Raw genomic sequence first — 16,056 nt, forward strand, 5'->3', positions numbered from 1 at the left:
TATATATTACACCCTATATATTACACCTTATATATTACACCCTGTATATTACACCCTATATATTATACCCTGTATATTACACCTTATTTATTACACCTTATATATTACACCTTATATATTACACCCTATGTATTACACCCTGTATATTACACCTTATATATTACACCCTATATATTACACCCTGTATATTACACCCTGTATATTACACCCTGTATATTACACCCTGTATATTACACCCTATATATTACACCCTGTATATTACACCCTGTATATTACACCCTATATATTACACCCTCTATATTACACCCTGTATATTACACCCTGTACACAAGAGTCTTTATATCATTACACCCTCTATATTACACCCTGTACACAGGAGTCTCTGTATCTTTACACCCTGTATATTACACCCTCTATATTACATCCTATATATTACACCCTGTATATTACATCCTATATATTACACCCTGTATATTACATCCTATATATTACACCCTGTATATTACATCCTATATATTACCCCCTGTATATTACACCCTGTATATTACATCCTATATATTACATCCTATATATTACACCCTGTATGTTACATCCTATATATTACACCCTGTATATTACATCCTATATATTACATCCTGTATATTACACCCTGTTTATTACACCCTGTACACAGGAGTCTCTATATCCTTACACCCTGTATATTACACCCTCTATATTACACCCTGTATATTACACCCTATACACAGGAGTCTTTATATCCTTACACCCTCTATATTACACCCTGTATATTACACCCTCTATATTACACCCTGTATATTACACCCTATACACGGGAGTCTCTGTATCCTTACACCCTGTATATTACATCCTATATATTACACCCTTTATATTACACCCTGTATATTACATCCTATATATTACACCCTGTATATTACACCCTGTACACGGGAGTCTCTGTATCCTTACACCCTGTATATTACATCCTGTATATTACATCTTATATATTACACCCTGTATATATTACACCCTATATATATTACACCCTGTATATTACACCCTATATATTACACCCTATATATTACACCCTGTATATTACATCCTATATATTACATCCTGTATATTACATCCTATATATTACACCCTATATATTATATCCTATATATTAAACCCTGTATATTACACCCTGTACACGGGAGTCTCTGTATCCTTACACCCCGTATATTACATCCTGTATATTACACCCTATATATTACACCCTGTATATTACACCCTCAATATTACACCCTATATATTACACCCTCTATATTACACCCTCTATATTACACCCTCAATATTACACCCTGTAAAGAGGAGTCTCTATATCCTTACACCCTGTATTTTACACCCTGTATATTACACCCTCTATATTACATCCTGTATATTACACCCTGTACACAGGAGTCTCTGTATCCTTACACTCTGTATATTACACCCTCAATATTACACCCTGTATATTACACCCTGTAAAGAGGAGTCTCTATATCCTTACACCCTGTATTTTACACCCTGTATATTACACCCTCTATATTACATCCTGTATATTACACCCTGTACACAGGAGTCTCTGTATCCTTACACCCTGTATATTACACCCTCTATATTACACCCTTTATATTACACCCTATACACAGGAGTCTCTGTATCTTTACACCCTGTATATTACACCCTGTACACAGGAGTCTCTATATCCTTACAACCTGTATATTACACCCTCTATATTACTCCCTGTATATTACACCCTGTACACAGGAGTCTCTGTATCCTTACACCCTGTATATTACACCCTGTATATTACATCCTATATATTACACCCTGTATATTACACCCTGTACACAGGAGTCTCTATATCCTTACACCCTGTATATTACACCCTCTGTATTACACCCTATATATTACACCCTGTATATTACACGCTATACACAAGAGTCTCTATATCCTTACACCCTGTATATTACACCCTATATATTACACCCTGTATATTACACCCTGTATATTACACCCTGTAAGCAGGAGTGTCTATATCCTTACAGCCTGTATATTACACCCTGTATATTACACCCTCTATATTACACCTTATATATTACACCCTGTATATTACACCCTGTATATTACACCCTCTATATCACACCCTGTATATTACACCCTGTATATTACACCCTGTATATTACACCCTGTATATTACACCCTCTATATTACACCCTGTATATTACACCCTCTATATTACACCCTCTATATTACACCCTGTATATTACACCCTATATATTACACCCTGTATATTACACCCTGTACACCCTGTATATTTCACCCTGTATATTACACCCTGTATATTACACCTTATATATTACACCCTGTATATTACACCCTCTATATTACACCCTCTATATTACACCTTATATATTACACCCTGTATATTACACCTTATATATTACACCCTATATATTACACTCTGTATATTACACCTTGTATATTACACCCTGTATATTACATCTTATATATTACAACATGTATATTAAAGCCTGTATATTACACCCTATATATTACACCCTGTATATTACTCCCTGTATATTACTCCCTGTATATTACACCCTGTATATTACATCTTATATATTACACCCTGTATATTACTCCCTGTATATTACACCCTGTATATTACACCCTGTATATTACATCTTATATATTACACCCTCTATATTACACCCTCTATATTACACCATGTATATTATACCCTGTATATTACACCCTATATATTACACCCTGTATATTACTCCCTGTATATTACACCCTGTATATTAAACCTTATATATTACACCCTCTAAATTACACCCTCTATATTACACCCTGTATATTACACCCTGTATATTACACCCTGTATATTACACCCTGTATATTACACCCTGTATATTACACCCTGTATATTACACCTTGTATATTACACCCTATATATTACACCCTCTATATTACACCCTGTATATTACACCCTGTATATTACACCTTATATATTACACCCTCTATATTACACCCTGTATATTACTCCCTGTATATTACACCCTGTATATTACACCCTGTATATTACACCCTGTATATTACACCCTCTATATTACACCCTCTATATTACACCCTCTATATTACACCATGTATATTATACCCTGTATATTACACCCTATATATTACACCCTGTATATTACTCCCTGTATATTACACCCTGTATATTAAACCTTATATATTACACCCTCTAAATTACACCCTCTATATTACACCCTGTATATTACACCCTATATATTACACCCTGTATATTACACCCTGTATATTACACCTTGTATATTACACCTTGTATATTACACCCTATATATTACACCTTATATATTACACCCTCTATATTACACCCTCTATATTACACCCTCTATATTACACCCTCTATATTACACCCTGTATATTACACCCTGTATATTACACCCTGTATATTACACCCTGTATATTACACCCTGTATATTACACCCTGTATATTACCCCTCCATACACCGGATCCCCTTGCACATCGCAGTTTCTGTTTCCCGTTGCGCTCCTCTCACTATCGCCTCTCGCCACCTGTATCCACCAGAGACGCATCAACAACTTATCATGAAAAGGTCAAAGCGAATCCACAACCTGGAGATAAGCGCGGGTGATTGCCGCCATTACTCACTATAATTGTCTCACCTTTGTTTGGCATTTGAATAGAGGAGACGTTCCTCAACCATTACGCGCAATTTGTATTTTATTTTAGTATTTTTTTTTTTTTTCACACATTCCCATCTGGATCCAGTCACGGAGCTCAGGACTGTTTTCTATTAACCCTGTAGATCAGTGTTTCCCAACCAGGGTGCCTCCAGCTGTTGCTAAACTACAACTCCCAGCATGCCCGGACAGCCGCTGGCTGTCCGGGCATGCTGGGAGCTGTAGTTTCGCAACAGCTGGAAGGTGTAATGTGCGACAGCTGTATAGGGTGTGATGTGCGACATTTTCTTTTGCTCAGGAAGAAGATGAAAACCAAAGAGAGAAGCCCAGGGCGGTGATCGTGGAGCGGCGGGTGAGCGCCGAGACTGTAAGTTGCACATGTGCCTCCATATTAGAATCGTACAATATGGCGGCAGGCGCTATCTACGAAAGACTCTGTAACATTATGTAGGAAACCGTGTGTAAGATCTAATGGCGTCCATATTGGTTGTCACCCAGCTTTCCCAGACTCCTCAATACTGGGTACTTTTTCCCCTTTAAGTGACCGGTTTAAAGAGGTACACCAGTGGAAAACATATATATATATATATTTATTTTTTTAATCAACTGATATGTAAATTAGTTCTACTTAAAAATCTTAATCCTTCCAGTACTTATCAGCTGCTTTATGTTCCACCGGAAGTTGAGTAGTTCTTTCCAGTCTGACCACATTGCTCTCTACTGACACCTCTGTCTGTCTCAGGAACTGTCCAGAGCGGGAGAGGTTTCCCATGGAGTTTTTCTCCTACTCTGGACAGTTCCTGACACGGACAGAGGTGTCAGCAGAGAGACTGAAAAGAACTACACAACTTCCTATGGAGCATACAGCAGCTGATAAGTACTGGAAGGATTAAGATTTTTAAATGGAAGTAATTTGCACATTTGTTTAACTTTCTGGCACCAGTTGATAAAAAAAAAAAAAAAACGGAGTACCCCTTTAAGTCTGTGTGGTATGTGTCTGCGCTTATTTTTTCTTTTTTTCTTAAGGCAGAGACAGTGAAACCTTACAAATCGGTCATCGAATCTGGCGCCGAGAAAAACGCTTGCTTGGGGTGGACCAGCCATGATCGCCAGAAAGTAAATGTTCTTTGCAGCACATTTACATCCAGGAACTTTCAATGGGTTTTCTAGCTCTGGGCTGTATACTCCAGCAGCAGTCCTCCGGGCCATGAGATACCTTAAAGGGGCACTCCACTTAAAAACATTTTCTTTTAAATCAACTGGTGCCAGAAAGTTAAACAGATTTGTAAATTACTTCTATTAAAAAATCTTAATCCTTCCAGTACTTATCAGCTGCTGTTATGATCCAGAATTTCCTTTCTGTCTGATCACAGTGCTCTCTGCTGACACCTCTGTCCATGTCAGGAACTGTCCGGAGCAGGAGCAAATCCCCATAGCAAACCTATCCTGCTCTGGACAGTTCCTGACATGGACAGAGGTGTCAGCAGAGAGCACTGTGGTCAGGCAGAAAGGAAATTCAAAAAGAAAAGAACTTCCTGTGGATCATAACAGCAGCTGAGAAGTACTGGGAGGATTAAGTTTTTTTTATAGAAGTCATTTACAAATCTGTTTTGACTTTCTGGCACCAGTTGATTTAAAAGAAAATGTTTTCCAGTGGAGTACCCCTTTAAAGGCGTATTCCGGCCATAGACATCTTATCCCCTATCCAAGGGATAGGGGATAAGATGTCTGATCGTAAGGGTCCAGCTGCTGGGACCCCCGCGATCTCGGTGCAGCTGCCAGTGTGACATTACGGCCACGCCCCCTCTTGACATCACGCCACGCCCCTCCCATAGACATGAATGGAGGGGGCGTGGTGTGACATCATGAGGGGGCGTGGCCTTTATGTCTCTGTCTCGGAATACCCCTTTAAACAGCGGAAGAGAAAACTCATAAGAAGCCTGTGTATGTTCCTGGTGTGAAAATCATTTTCTTTATCTAATATTTGAAACAAATACCACAAGGATATAAGAGGCTTAAAGGGCAACTCCAGCCATGACAGACATATCTTTTATTCCATTCAACTCCTAAGATGCATCACTTTTTCAGTTTGTGGGTGGAGCTTAGTAGTGACCTGTCTACCGATTTTATGTAGGGAGGGCGTCCCTATATTAGTGCCAATCATAGTGCATCTAGAATAGTGCCAGCCACAGTGCCCCATAATAGTGCCAGTCATAGTGCCTCTAGTGTAGTGCCAGTTACAGTGCCCAAAAGTAGTGCCAGTTACAGTGCCCTATAATAGTGCCAGTCATGGTACCTCTAGAATAAAGCCAGTCACAGTGCCCCTATAATAGTGCCATCCACAGTGCCCCTATAATAGTGCCAGTCATGGTACCTCTAGAATAAAGCCAGCCACAGTGCCCCTATAAAAGGGCCAGTCATAGTACCTCTAGAATAGAGCCTGCTACAGTGCCCCTATAATAGTGCCAGCCACAGTGCCCCATAATAGTGCCAGTCATAGTGCCTCTAGTGTAGTGCCAGTTACAGTGCCCAAAATTGGTACCAGTTACAGTGCCCCATAATAGTGCCAGTCATAGTACCTCTAGAATAGAGCCTGCTATAGTGCCCCTATAATAGTGCCAGCCACAGTGCCCCATAATAGTGCCAGTCATAGTACCTCTAGAATAGAGCCTGCTACAGTGCCCCATAATAGTGCCAGTCATAATGCCTCTAGTGTAGTGCCAGTTACAGTGCCCAAAAGTAGTGCAAGCCATAGTGCCCCTATAATAGTGCCAGTCATAGTGCCTCTAGTGTAGTGCCAGTTACAGTGTCCCTATAGTAGAGCCAGTCACAGTACCTCTAGAATAGTGCCAGTCACAATACCCAAAAATAGTGCCAGCCAGAGGGCACCTATAAAAGTGCCAGTCAGTTCCTTTAGAATAGAGCCTGCCACAGTGCCCCTATAATAGTGCCAGTCATAGTACCCCTAAAATAGAGCCAGCCACAGTGTCCTTATAATAGTGCCAGTCAAAGCTCCTCTAGAATAGAGCCAGTCACAGTGCCCAAAAATAATGCCAGTCATAGTACACCTAAAATAGTGCCAGCCACAGTGCTCCTATAATAGTGCCAGCCACAGTGCTCCTATAATAGTGCCAGCCACAGTGCCCCTATTATAGTGCCCGTCATAGTGCGTCTAGACTAGAGCAAGTGACAGTACCCAAAAATAATGCCAGTCATAGTACCCCTAAAATAGAGCCAGCCACAGTGCTCCTATAATAGTGCCAGCCACAGTGCCCCTATTATAGTGCCCGTCATAGTGCGTCTAGACTAGAGCAAGTGACAGTACCCAAAAATAATGCCAGCCACAGAGCGCCAGTTATGTCTCCAGACTAGAGCCACCCACAGTGCACCTAGAATATAGGTGTACTGAATAACCCCTTGAAATGTCCATTACCCAGTGCCCCTATAATAGTGCCAACCACAGTGTCCTGCAGTATGGCTGGTTACAGGGACCTAGAATAATGCCAGGCACAGAGCCTTTAAAATAGTTATTGCCATAATGCCGCCCACAGTTGCCCTAAAAATAAGTTAATTCAAAGTGCCCCTAAAATAGTCCCAGTCACACTGCCCATCTAATAGTGCCAAAGACAGGTCCTCTAGAATAGTGCCAGCTACAGTGCCCCTCAGAATAGAGACAGTCTCAGTGCCTCTCAAATATCACCTCTACCAAAATGCCCCAAAAATAGCCCCAAGTGCCCACATAATCATTCCAACCACAGGGCCCCAAGACTAGTACCAGCCAGTGTCCCCATATAATAGTCGCAGTCATTGGGCCACTAGAGGTCGCTGCCAGGAACTGTATCCCCAAATATAAGGCGCCAAAGTCCTGTACACGTGATGACCTGGCTGGAGTTCCCCCATAACGTCAGTAGTTTCCCTCAGGTCATTGAGAGCCTCTTTGCATCTTCTCAGAGGGCCCCGATCCTCGTCCTTCTCCTTATGAAGGAGAATATTGAGGTTTATAATCACGTTGCGGATTCTTCGCGTTCGGTCTCCGGAGAATATTCTCATTTCTGCCTCTCAGGTCGTGTTTCAAATATTAGGATTCGTGTGCGGTGATCACGGAGCGTGTAATGTGGTGACTGTAGGAAAGTCGCTCTTCATGTTAAAGGGGTACTCCGCTGCCAGACATCTTATCCCCTATCCAAAGCAGCAGGACTCCCGCTATCTCCCGTAGCACCCGGTGTTCTAAACCAACGCCGGATTCCTGCAGCAGTGGTCATGGCGTCACGCCACACCCCCTCCATTCATGTAATTTTATCCCCTGTCCAAAGGATAGGGACCCCGCAATCTCCAATGTGGCACCCCAGTCATCCGGGCACGGAGCGAACTCCGTTCCATGCTGGATGACTGGGGACTACAGCCGCCCCCTCCATTCACGTCTATGGGAGGAGGCGTGACGGCTGGGTACTAGCTGACATGCCCCCTCCCATAGACCTGAATGGAGGGGGCGTGGCGTGATGTCACAAACATGGAAGCTCCATGGATGTTGCCGCTGCCGGGTCCCCAGAGGCGGGACCGCTGTGATTATCCCCTATCCTTTGCAGAGTACCCCTTTAATGTAATGCACAAAAAGTCCCCTGGGAGCAAATAAAGGATCCTACGCTAAAGTCATAGCTGCACACATAAAAAGGCGCGTATATGGAACAAGTAATATCATAAAAGAGTAAAAAACTTTATTGATACATAAATGCAAAAATCATATACATCTAAAATCATTTAAAATACATATGGATAAAAAACGGAGATACAACTCCAGGATACAGAGACAAAGAAAGGGGGATCTGGAAAAAAAATCCTAAATGCTTCAGCAGTGCAATAAGGTATAAGGATTATGTAAACTAAACCACCTGAGACGGCCCACAGCACCATATATAAAGTAAATTAGGGTAACTAAAAAAGACACCCAAATGAATGCATAGGAAAATATGCCTACAAGAATATACATAAAGTTAGCGCAAAGAGAAGAATAAAATTGCGGAAGCAAAGAGTTAGGTATTGGCAAGATGTGCAACAGATATAATTATCAAGTGGACAAAGCAGACCCAGAACCCCGTCACCCGACGTTTCACCACTCAAGGCTTCTTCCGGGGCGTACGCCCCGGAAGAAGCCTTGAGTGGTGAAACGTCGGGTGACGGGAGTCTGGGTCTTTTTTGTCTACTTGGTAATCATGTCACCCAACGTTTCGCCACTCAAGGCTTCTTCTGGGTGATGGCGGTCTGGGTCTCCTTTGTCTACTTGGTAATTATGTCACCCGACGTTTCACCACTCAAGGCTTCTTCTGGGTGATGGCGGTCTGGGTCTCCTTTGTCTACTTGGTAATTATGTCACGGAAGAAGCCTTGAGTGGTTAAACGTCGGGTTACGGGGGTCTGGGTCTCCTTTGTCTACTTGGTAATTATGTCACCCGATGTTTCACCACTCAAGGCTTCTTCTGGGTGATAGGGGTCTGGGTCTTCTTTGTCTACTTGGTAAGTATGTCACGGAAGAAGCCTTGAGTGGTGAAACGACGGCGGTCTGGGTCTCGTTTGTCTATTTGGTAATTATGTCACCCGACGTTTCATCACTCAAGGCTTCTTCTGGGGCGTACACCCCGCAAGAAGCATTGAGTGGTGAAACGTCGGGTGATGGGGGTTCGGGTCTCCTTTTTCTACTTGTTAATTATGTCACCCGACGTTTCACCACTCAAGGCTTCTTCTGGGTGATGGCGGTCTGGGTCTCCTTTGTCTACTTGGTAATTATGTCATGGAAGAAGCCTTGAGTGGTTAAACGTCGGTTTACGGGGGTCTGGGTCTCCTTTGTCTACTTGGTAATTATGTCACCGACGTTTCACCACTCAAGGCTTCTTCTGGGTGATAGGGGTCTGGGTCTTCTTTGTCTACTTGGTAAGTATGTCACGGAAGAAGCCTTGAGTGGTGAAACGACGGTGGTCTGGGTCTCGTTTGTCTACTTGGTAATTATGTCACCCGACGTTTCACCACTCAAGGCTTCTTCCGGGGCGTACTCCCTGGAAGAAGCCTTAAGTGGTGAAACGTCAGGTGATGGGGGTCTGGGTCTCCTTTGTCCACTTAATAATGATGTTTGTTGCACATCTTGCCAATACCTAACTCCTTTCTTCCGCTATTTTATTCTTCTCTTTGCGCTACCTTTATGTATATTCTTGTATACATATTTTCCTATGCATTCATTTGGGTGTCTTTTTTTAGTTACCCTAATTTACTTTATATATGGTACTTTGGGCCGTCTCAGGTGGTTTAGTTTACATAATCCTTATACCTTATTGCACTGCTGAAGCATTTGGAGTTTTTTCCAGATCCCCCTTTCTTTGTCTCTGTATCCTGGAGTTGTATCTCCGTTTTTTTATCCATATGTATTTTAAATGATTTTAGATGGATGTCATTTTTGCATTTATGTATCAATAAAGTTTGTTACTTTTATGATATTACTTGTTCCATATACGCACCTTTTTGTGTCTGCAGCTACCTCTTTAAAGGGGTACTCCGCTCCTAGACATCTTATCCCCTATCCTTTGGATAGTACCCCTTTAATGCGTAAGGACATCTATGGGGGGCAGCTGTAAACTTCTTATGACACGGCCCCTTTAAGACCATGTTCACACACAGAAAAATCAGCCATTTTTTTTCAGACATAAACAGCTGGAAAAACGGACCAGAAGCCTAAAATGTGAACATGGCCTATCAATGATCATTTTGTTTCTAAAAAAAAATTTTTTAATAATTTGTTATTTTTATTTGACTGCTCCATGGTGCGGTGAGGAGGAAAAATCTGTGGTGGTAAGAAACACGTTTTTTTTCTGTTTTGTTTTGTTTTGTTTTCTTAATTTGTCCAAAAAAAATTTGTTTAGCAAAATTTTGGCTGAATTTACTTTGTATTGTTAAAGGGGTACTCCAATGGAAATTATTATTATTATTTTTTTCAAATTAACTAGATAGATAGTTAAAGATAGATAGTGCCAGATAGTTAAATGGGTTATCCAGGAAAAAACTTTTTTCCATATATCAACTGGCTCCAGAAAGTTAAACAGATTTGTAAATTACTTCTATTAAAAAATCTTAATCCTTTCAGTACCTATGAGCTTCTGAAGTTAAGGTTGTTCTTTTCTGTCTAAGTGCTCTCTGATGACACCTGTCTCGGGAACCGCCCAGTTTAGAAGAGGTTTGCTATGGGGATTTGCTTCTAAACTGGGCGGTTCCCGAGACAGGTGTCATCAGAGGGCACTTAAACAGAAAAGAACAACCTTTACTTCAGAAGCTCATAAGTACTGAAAGGATTAAGATGTTTTAATAGAAGTAATTTACAAATCTGTTTAACATTCTGGAGCCAGTTGATATATAAAAAAAAAAAAAAGTATTTTCCTGGATAACCCCTTTAAGCATATTTGTAACTTACTTCTATTGAAAAATCTGAATCCTTCCAGTACTTATCAGCTGCTGTATGCTCAAGGGGAAGTTATGTAGATCTTTTCAGTCTGACCATAGTGCTCTCTGCTGACACCTCTGTCCATGTCAGGAACTGTCCAGAGCAGGAGAGGTTTGCTCTGGGGATTTGCTCCTACTCTGGACAGTACCTGATACAGACAGAGGTGTCATCAGAGAGCACTGTGGTCGGACTGGAAAGAACTACACAACTTCCTCTGGCGCACACAGCAGCTGGTAAGTACTGAAACGATTAAGATTTTTTAATACAAGAAATTTACAAATCTGTTTAACTATCTGGAACCAATTGATTTAAAAAAAATGTTTGCACCGGAGTACCCCTTTAAGACTTCCTCATTACTCCGGTGACTTGTTTTGCTTTCTAGAGGGAATCGCACAGTGACTATTGTTCTAGACTGTTTACCCGTCCGCCCCCCTGGAAGGAGTCACAATCGCTCTTTTATATGAAAAATCTTCAGATATCTTACATGCGGATAATTCCTATTATTTCACTGACACGTGTAATGCCGCGGCGAAGCCTGTGGGCGTCTAATCACAGGTTATGCCGCGCAATTCCTGCCTGACAATAGTATGCGCGCTTACGTTTCCCGAAGCCTAGAAATTTGCAAGATCCTCCGTAAATATCGAGTCGTCTCCTCCTGGTTTAAATTCTGCTAAACCACCAAACCAGTGTTTCCCAACCTGGGTGCCTCCAGCTGTTGCAAAACTACAACTCCTAGCATGTCCGGGCATGCTGGGAGTTGTAGTTTTGCACCCTGGTTGGGAAACACTGCACCAAACAGTAAATTTCAGAAGGCCTCAAAGGGTGTCACAAAATTGTAACAATGCACTGAAGTCCCAACAGGTTTCTGTGAACTGTGAATGTCCACTTCCTCAGGGGACAAGAAAAAAAGATATGGTGGATTGAAAAAAACAATAAGGGTAAGAGATATCTATGGTTACCCCATCGCATATAGTGTCCCTTCTCATACACATTGGGGTAACCATATATTCTTCTTCTCTTATTGTCCGTCTATGTAGGAGAGGATGAAACTAACAGCTGACTTTGACCCTCCTTTTTGACCCCTACCAGCGGAGTACCTTTCCTTGAAAGGACAACCCCCACCACTCTGAACTTACAAATCTAAACTAACTACTACCAGTAGAAATTGTAACAATTCATGGAAGTCCCAGCGTGTTTTTGTAAATTGTAATGTCCACTTCCTCAGGGGACAAGGAATAAACATATGGTGGATCAAAGAAATAATAAGGGTAAAACATATGGTTACCTCCTCATATGCTTGGGGTAAGACATTTGGTAAACAAACATACCTCTTACCCTGTTTCTCCTGTGTGTAGGAGAGGATGAAACTAACAGCAGACTTTGATCCTTTAAGCAGAGCACCCGTCTTAAAAAGGATGACCCCACCTCTCTGATCTTACAAATCACTCAAGTAACCCTAACCTACCTACCACCTCTAGAAATGATGACAATGCTTGGAGGTACCAGCGCGTTTCTTTGAATTCTTATGTCTTCTTCCCCAGGGGACAAGAAATAGACATATTGGGATAAAAAAAAAACTGTGTGCGTATGATTACCTCATACACATTGGCGCAACCGTATGTACCTCTTACCCTTATTGCCATTCTGTGTCTAGGAGATGATGGAGCAAACAGCTGAATCGGGCCATTCTCCCTGACCCTCCAAGCAGAGTACCGCTACTAAAAAGGACACCCCCCACCACTCTGAACTTACAGATCTTTCAAGTAACCATAAACTAAATACCACCACTAAAAATTGTACGAAAGCACAGAAGTTCCAACATGTTTCTGTGAACTGTAATGATCAGTTCCTCAGGGGACAAAATCATATGAGGATAAATAAAGTAAAGTCAAGAGGTACTTATGGTTACCCCATAGCAAATGGCACCTTCCCTCATGTGCATTGGGGTCACAATACATACATCTTACTCTTTTTGCCCTTCTATGTGTAGGAGAGAATAAAACTTACACCTGACTTTGGCCCTACTTTCTGGCCTTCCAGGCGGAGTACCTGTCCTAGAATGGACAACCCCCACCACTCTGAACTAACAAATCTAAATCTAATCTAGCTACCACTCTTAGAAATTGTAATCAGCTGACTCTGGCCCTCTTAGCGGAGCATCCATCCTAAAAAGGATGATCCCACCACTCTGAACTTACAAACCTCTCAAGTAACTCTAAACTAATTACCACCACTAGAAATAGTAACAATTCTTGGAAGTTCCAACATGTTTCTGGAAATTGTCATATCCACTTCCTCAGGGGACAAGAAATAAACATTTGGTAGATAAAAGAAACAATAAGGGTAAAAGATACATTTGGTTACCCAATCGTGTATAGCGTCTCTCCTCATGCACATTGGGGTAACCATACATACGTTTTACCCGTTTTTGGCCTTCTGTATGTAGAAAAAGGTTGAAACTAACAGCTGACTTTGGCTCTCCTTTCTTGCCCTCCAAGCGGAGTACCTGTCTTAGAAAGGACAACCCCCACCACTCTAAACTTACAAACCTAAACTCTAAACTATCTACCACCCCTAGAAATTGCAATAATGGTTGGACGTCCCAACATGTTTCTGTAAATTGTAATGACTCTTCCTCAGGGGACAAGAAATAAGCATGGGTATCAAAAAAAAGTAAGGTAAGAGATACATATGGTTACCTCATACGTGTTGGGTAACCATATATGCCTCTTACCCTTATTGCCATTCTGAATATAAGAGATGATGAATCTTGCTGACTCAGGCCGTCCCTCCTGACCCTCAAAGCGGAGCACCCCTCTTAAAAAGAACGACCCCACCAGTCTGAACTTGCAAATCTTTCATGCAACTTTAAACTAACCACTGCTACTAGAAATTGTAACAATGCATAGAATTCCTGACGTGTTTCTGTGAACTGTATCGTCTGCTTCCTCAGGGGACAAGAAATAAGCATATGGTGGATCAAAGAAACAATAAGGTACATAAGGTTACCCCATGGTTACTGGTGACACCCCCTTCCCCCCTACCTCATATGCATTGGGGCAACCATATCTACCTCTTATTGCTAATCTCTGTATAGGAGATGATAACATGAACAGCTTACTCAGGCCCTCCCTCATGACCCTCCAAGCAGAGCACCCCTACTAAAAACAAAGACCCCACCACTCTAAACTTAAAAAACTTTCAAGTAACCCTAAACTATCTCCCACCACTGAAATATGTGAAATATACTGGAACACTGCACACGAGTCCCAATGCTTTTCTGTTATATGTATTATCTGCTTCCTCAGGGGACAATAAATAAATAAACATATTGTGGATCAAAGAAACAATAAGGGTAAAAGATACATATGGTTACCCCATCTAGTATAGGGTCCCCCCTCATACACTTTATTGCCTTTATTACGTTTTCCGGTTCAGTAGCAGTTTTTCTAAATGGCAGCAGGCTCTAAAAATTGTGTTTTTTCTCCCATATAGGTGGGAAAATAGGTGGGGGAAAAAATGCCATAGATGCCCCATAAAAAAAAAAAAAGAAAAAACACCCCCTCCCATAGACTTGCATTGAGGGGGCGGGGCGTGACGTCACAAGGGGCGGGGCTATGATGTCATAAGCTCCCGTATCCGGCTGCAAAAATTGTGTTTTTTCTCCCATAGACCCCAATAGGTGGGGAAAAAAGATGCCATGTGTGCATGTATGTTAGTATATTTCTGGCGTTTTTTTTCCCCCCCTTAATTCCTCAATTCAGAAATCCTTAAAGGGGTACTCCGCTGATGTCCGGCCCCGGGAGCTCGTGACATCATAGCACCGCCCCCTCATGACATAATGCCCCGCCCCCTCAATGCAAGTCTATGGGAGGGGGCGGGACAGCCGTAGACTTGCATTGAAAGGGCGGGACATGACAGCATGAAGGGGTGGGGCTATGATGTCATAAGCTCCCAGCGCCAGCTCCAGCATTCAGAACAAAAAATCCCCCAAAAAATATACTATAATGCACACTATTTAGAAAAAATTCTGATTTTCAAATCTTTATATTTACAGGTAAAATTGGGTTCTGTCCGGAAGCTGCAGAACCTCCCGAGAGCGTCCAAGAAAAACAGGATCAGCAAACAGCAGCAGGCGCTTCTCTCTGAAGACCTAGGTGCTAAAAAGGTTTGTGATCGCACCGCTATCAATACAGCAACGAGTCAAAAAAGGATTTCCCTCCCCCATTCTCAGAATTTCTATAGTAAAATACTACTACCATACGGCGCATACAAAATGCTGCCATACAGTAAATAAGAAATGCTACCATACAGTGCATAAATAATGCTACCATACAGTGCATAAATAATGCTACCATACAGTGCATAAATAATGCTGCCTACAGTGCATAAATGACACTATCATACATTGCATAAATAATACTGACAAAGTGTATAGGCAATGCTGCCATACATTGAATAAATAATACCCCATTTCTTCTGAGTATGGAAATACCCCATATGTGGATGTAAAGTGCTCTGCGGGCGCACTACAGGGCTCAGAAGAGAAGGAGCACCATTGGGCTTTTGGAGAGAGAATTTGGCTGGAATTGAAGACCATGTGCGTTTACAAAGCCCCCATAGTGCCAGAACAGTGGACTCCCCCCACATGTGACCCCATTTTGGAAACTACACCCCTCACAGAATTTAATAAGGGGTGCAGTAAGCATTTACACCCCACATGTGTCTGAAAGGTTTTTGGAACAGTGGTCCGTGAAAATGAAAAAAAAAATGTTTTATTTGCACAGCCCACTGTTCCAAAAACCTTTCAGACACCTGTGGGGT

At 41.7% G+C, this 16,056-nt stretch overlaps 1 protein-coding gene across 7 annotated transcripts in view; it reads left to right on the forward strand.

The window, feature by feature from the left end:
* Positions 1 to 16,056, forward strand: part of AGBL3 (AGBL carboxypeptidase 3) — a 136,488-nt gene that overhangs the window by 94,292 nt on the left and 26,140 nt on the right. For 6 of the 7 annotated variants that reach the window (XM_056517701.1, XM_056517705.1, XM_056517700.1 and 3 more), the window contains 3 exons: positions 4,052 to 4,120; positions 4,780 to 4,869; positions 15,290 to 15,400. In XM_056517701.1, coding sequence (XP_056373676.1) covers positions 4,052 to 4,120; positions 4,780 to 4,869; positions 15,290 to 15,400 — 270 coding nt within the window. The remainder of the gene's footprint in view (positions 1 to 4,051; positions 4,121 to 4,779; positions 4,870 to 15,289; positions 15,401 to 16,056) is intronic. The other variant, XM_056517703.1, reaches the window with a different exon arrangement.

The sequence above is a fragment of the Hyla sarda genome, chromosome 4, assembly GCF_029499605.1.
Source record: "Hyla sarda isolate aHylSar1 chromosome 4, aHylSar1.hap1, whole genome shotgun sequence".
Classification (NCBI taxonomy): Eukaryota; Metazoa; Chordata; class Amphibia; order Anura; family Hylidae; genus Hyla; species Hyla sarda.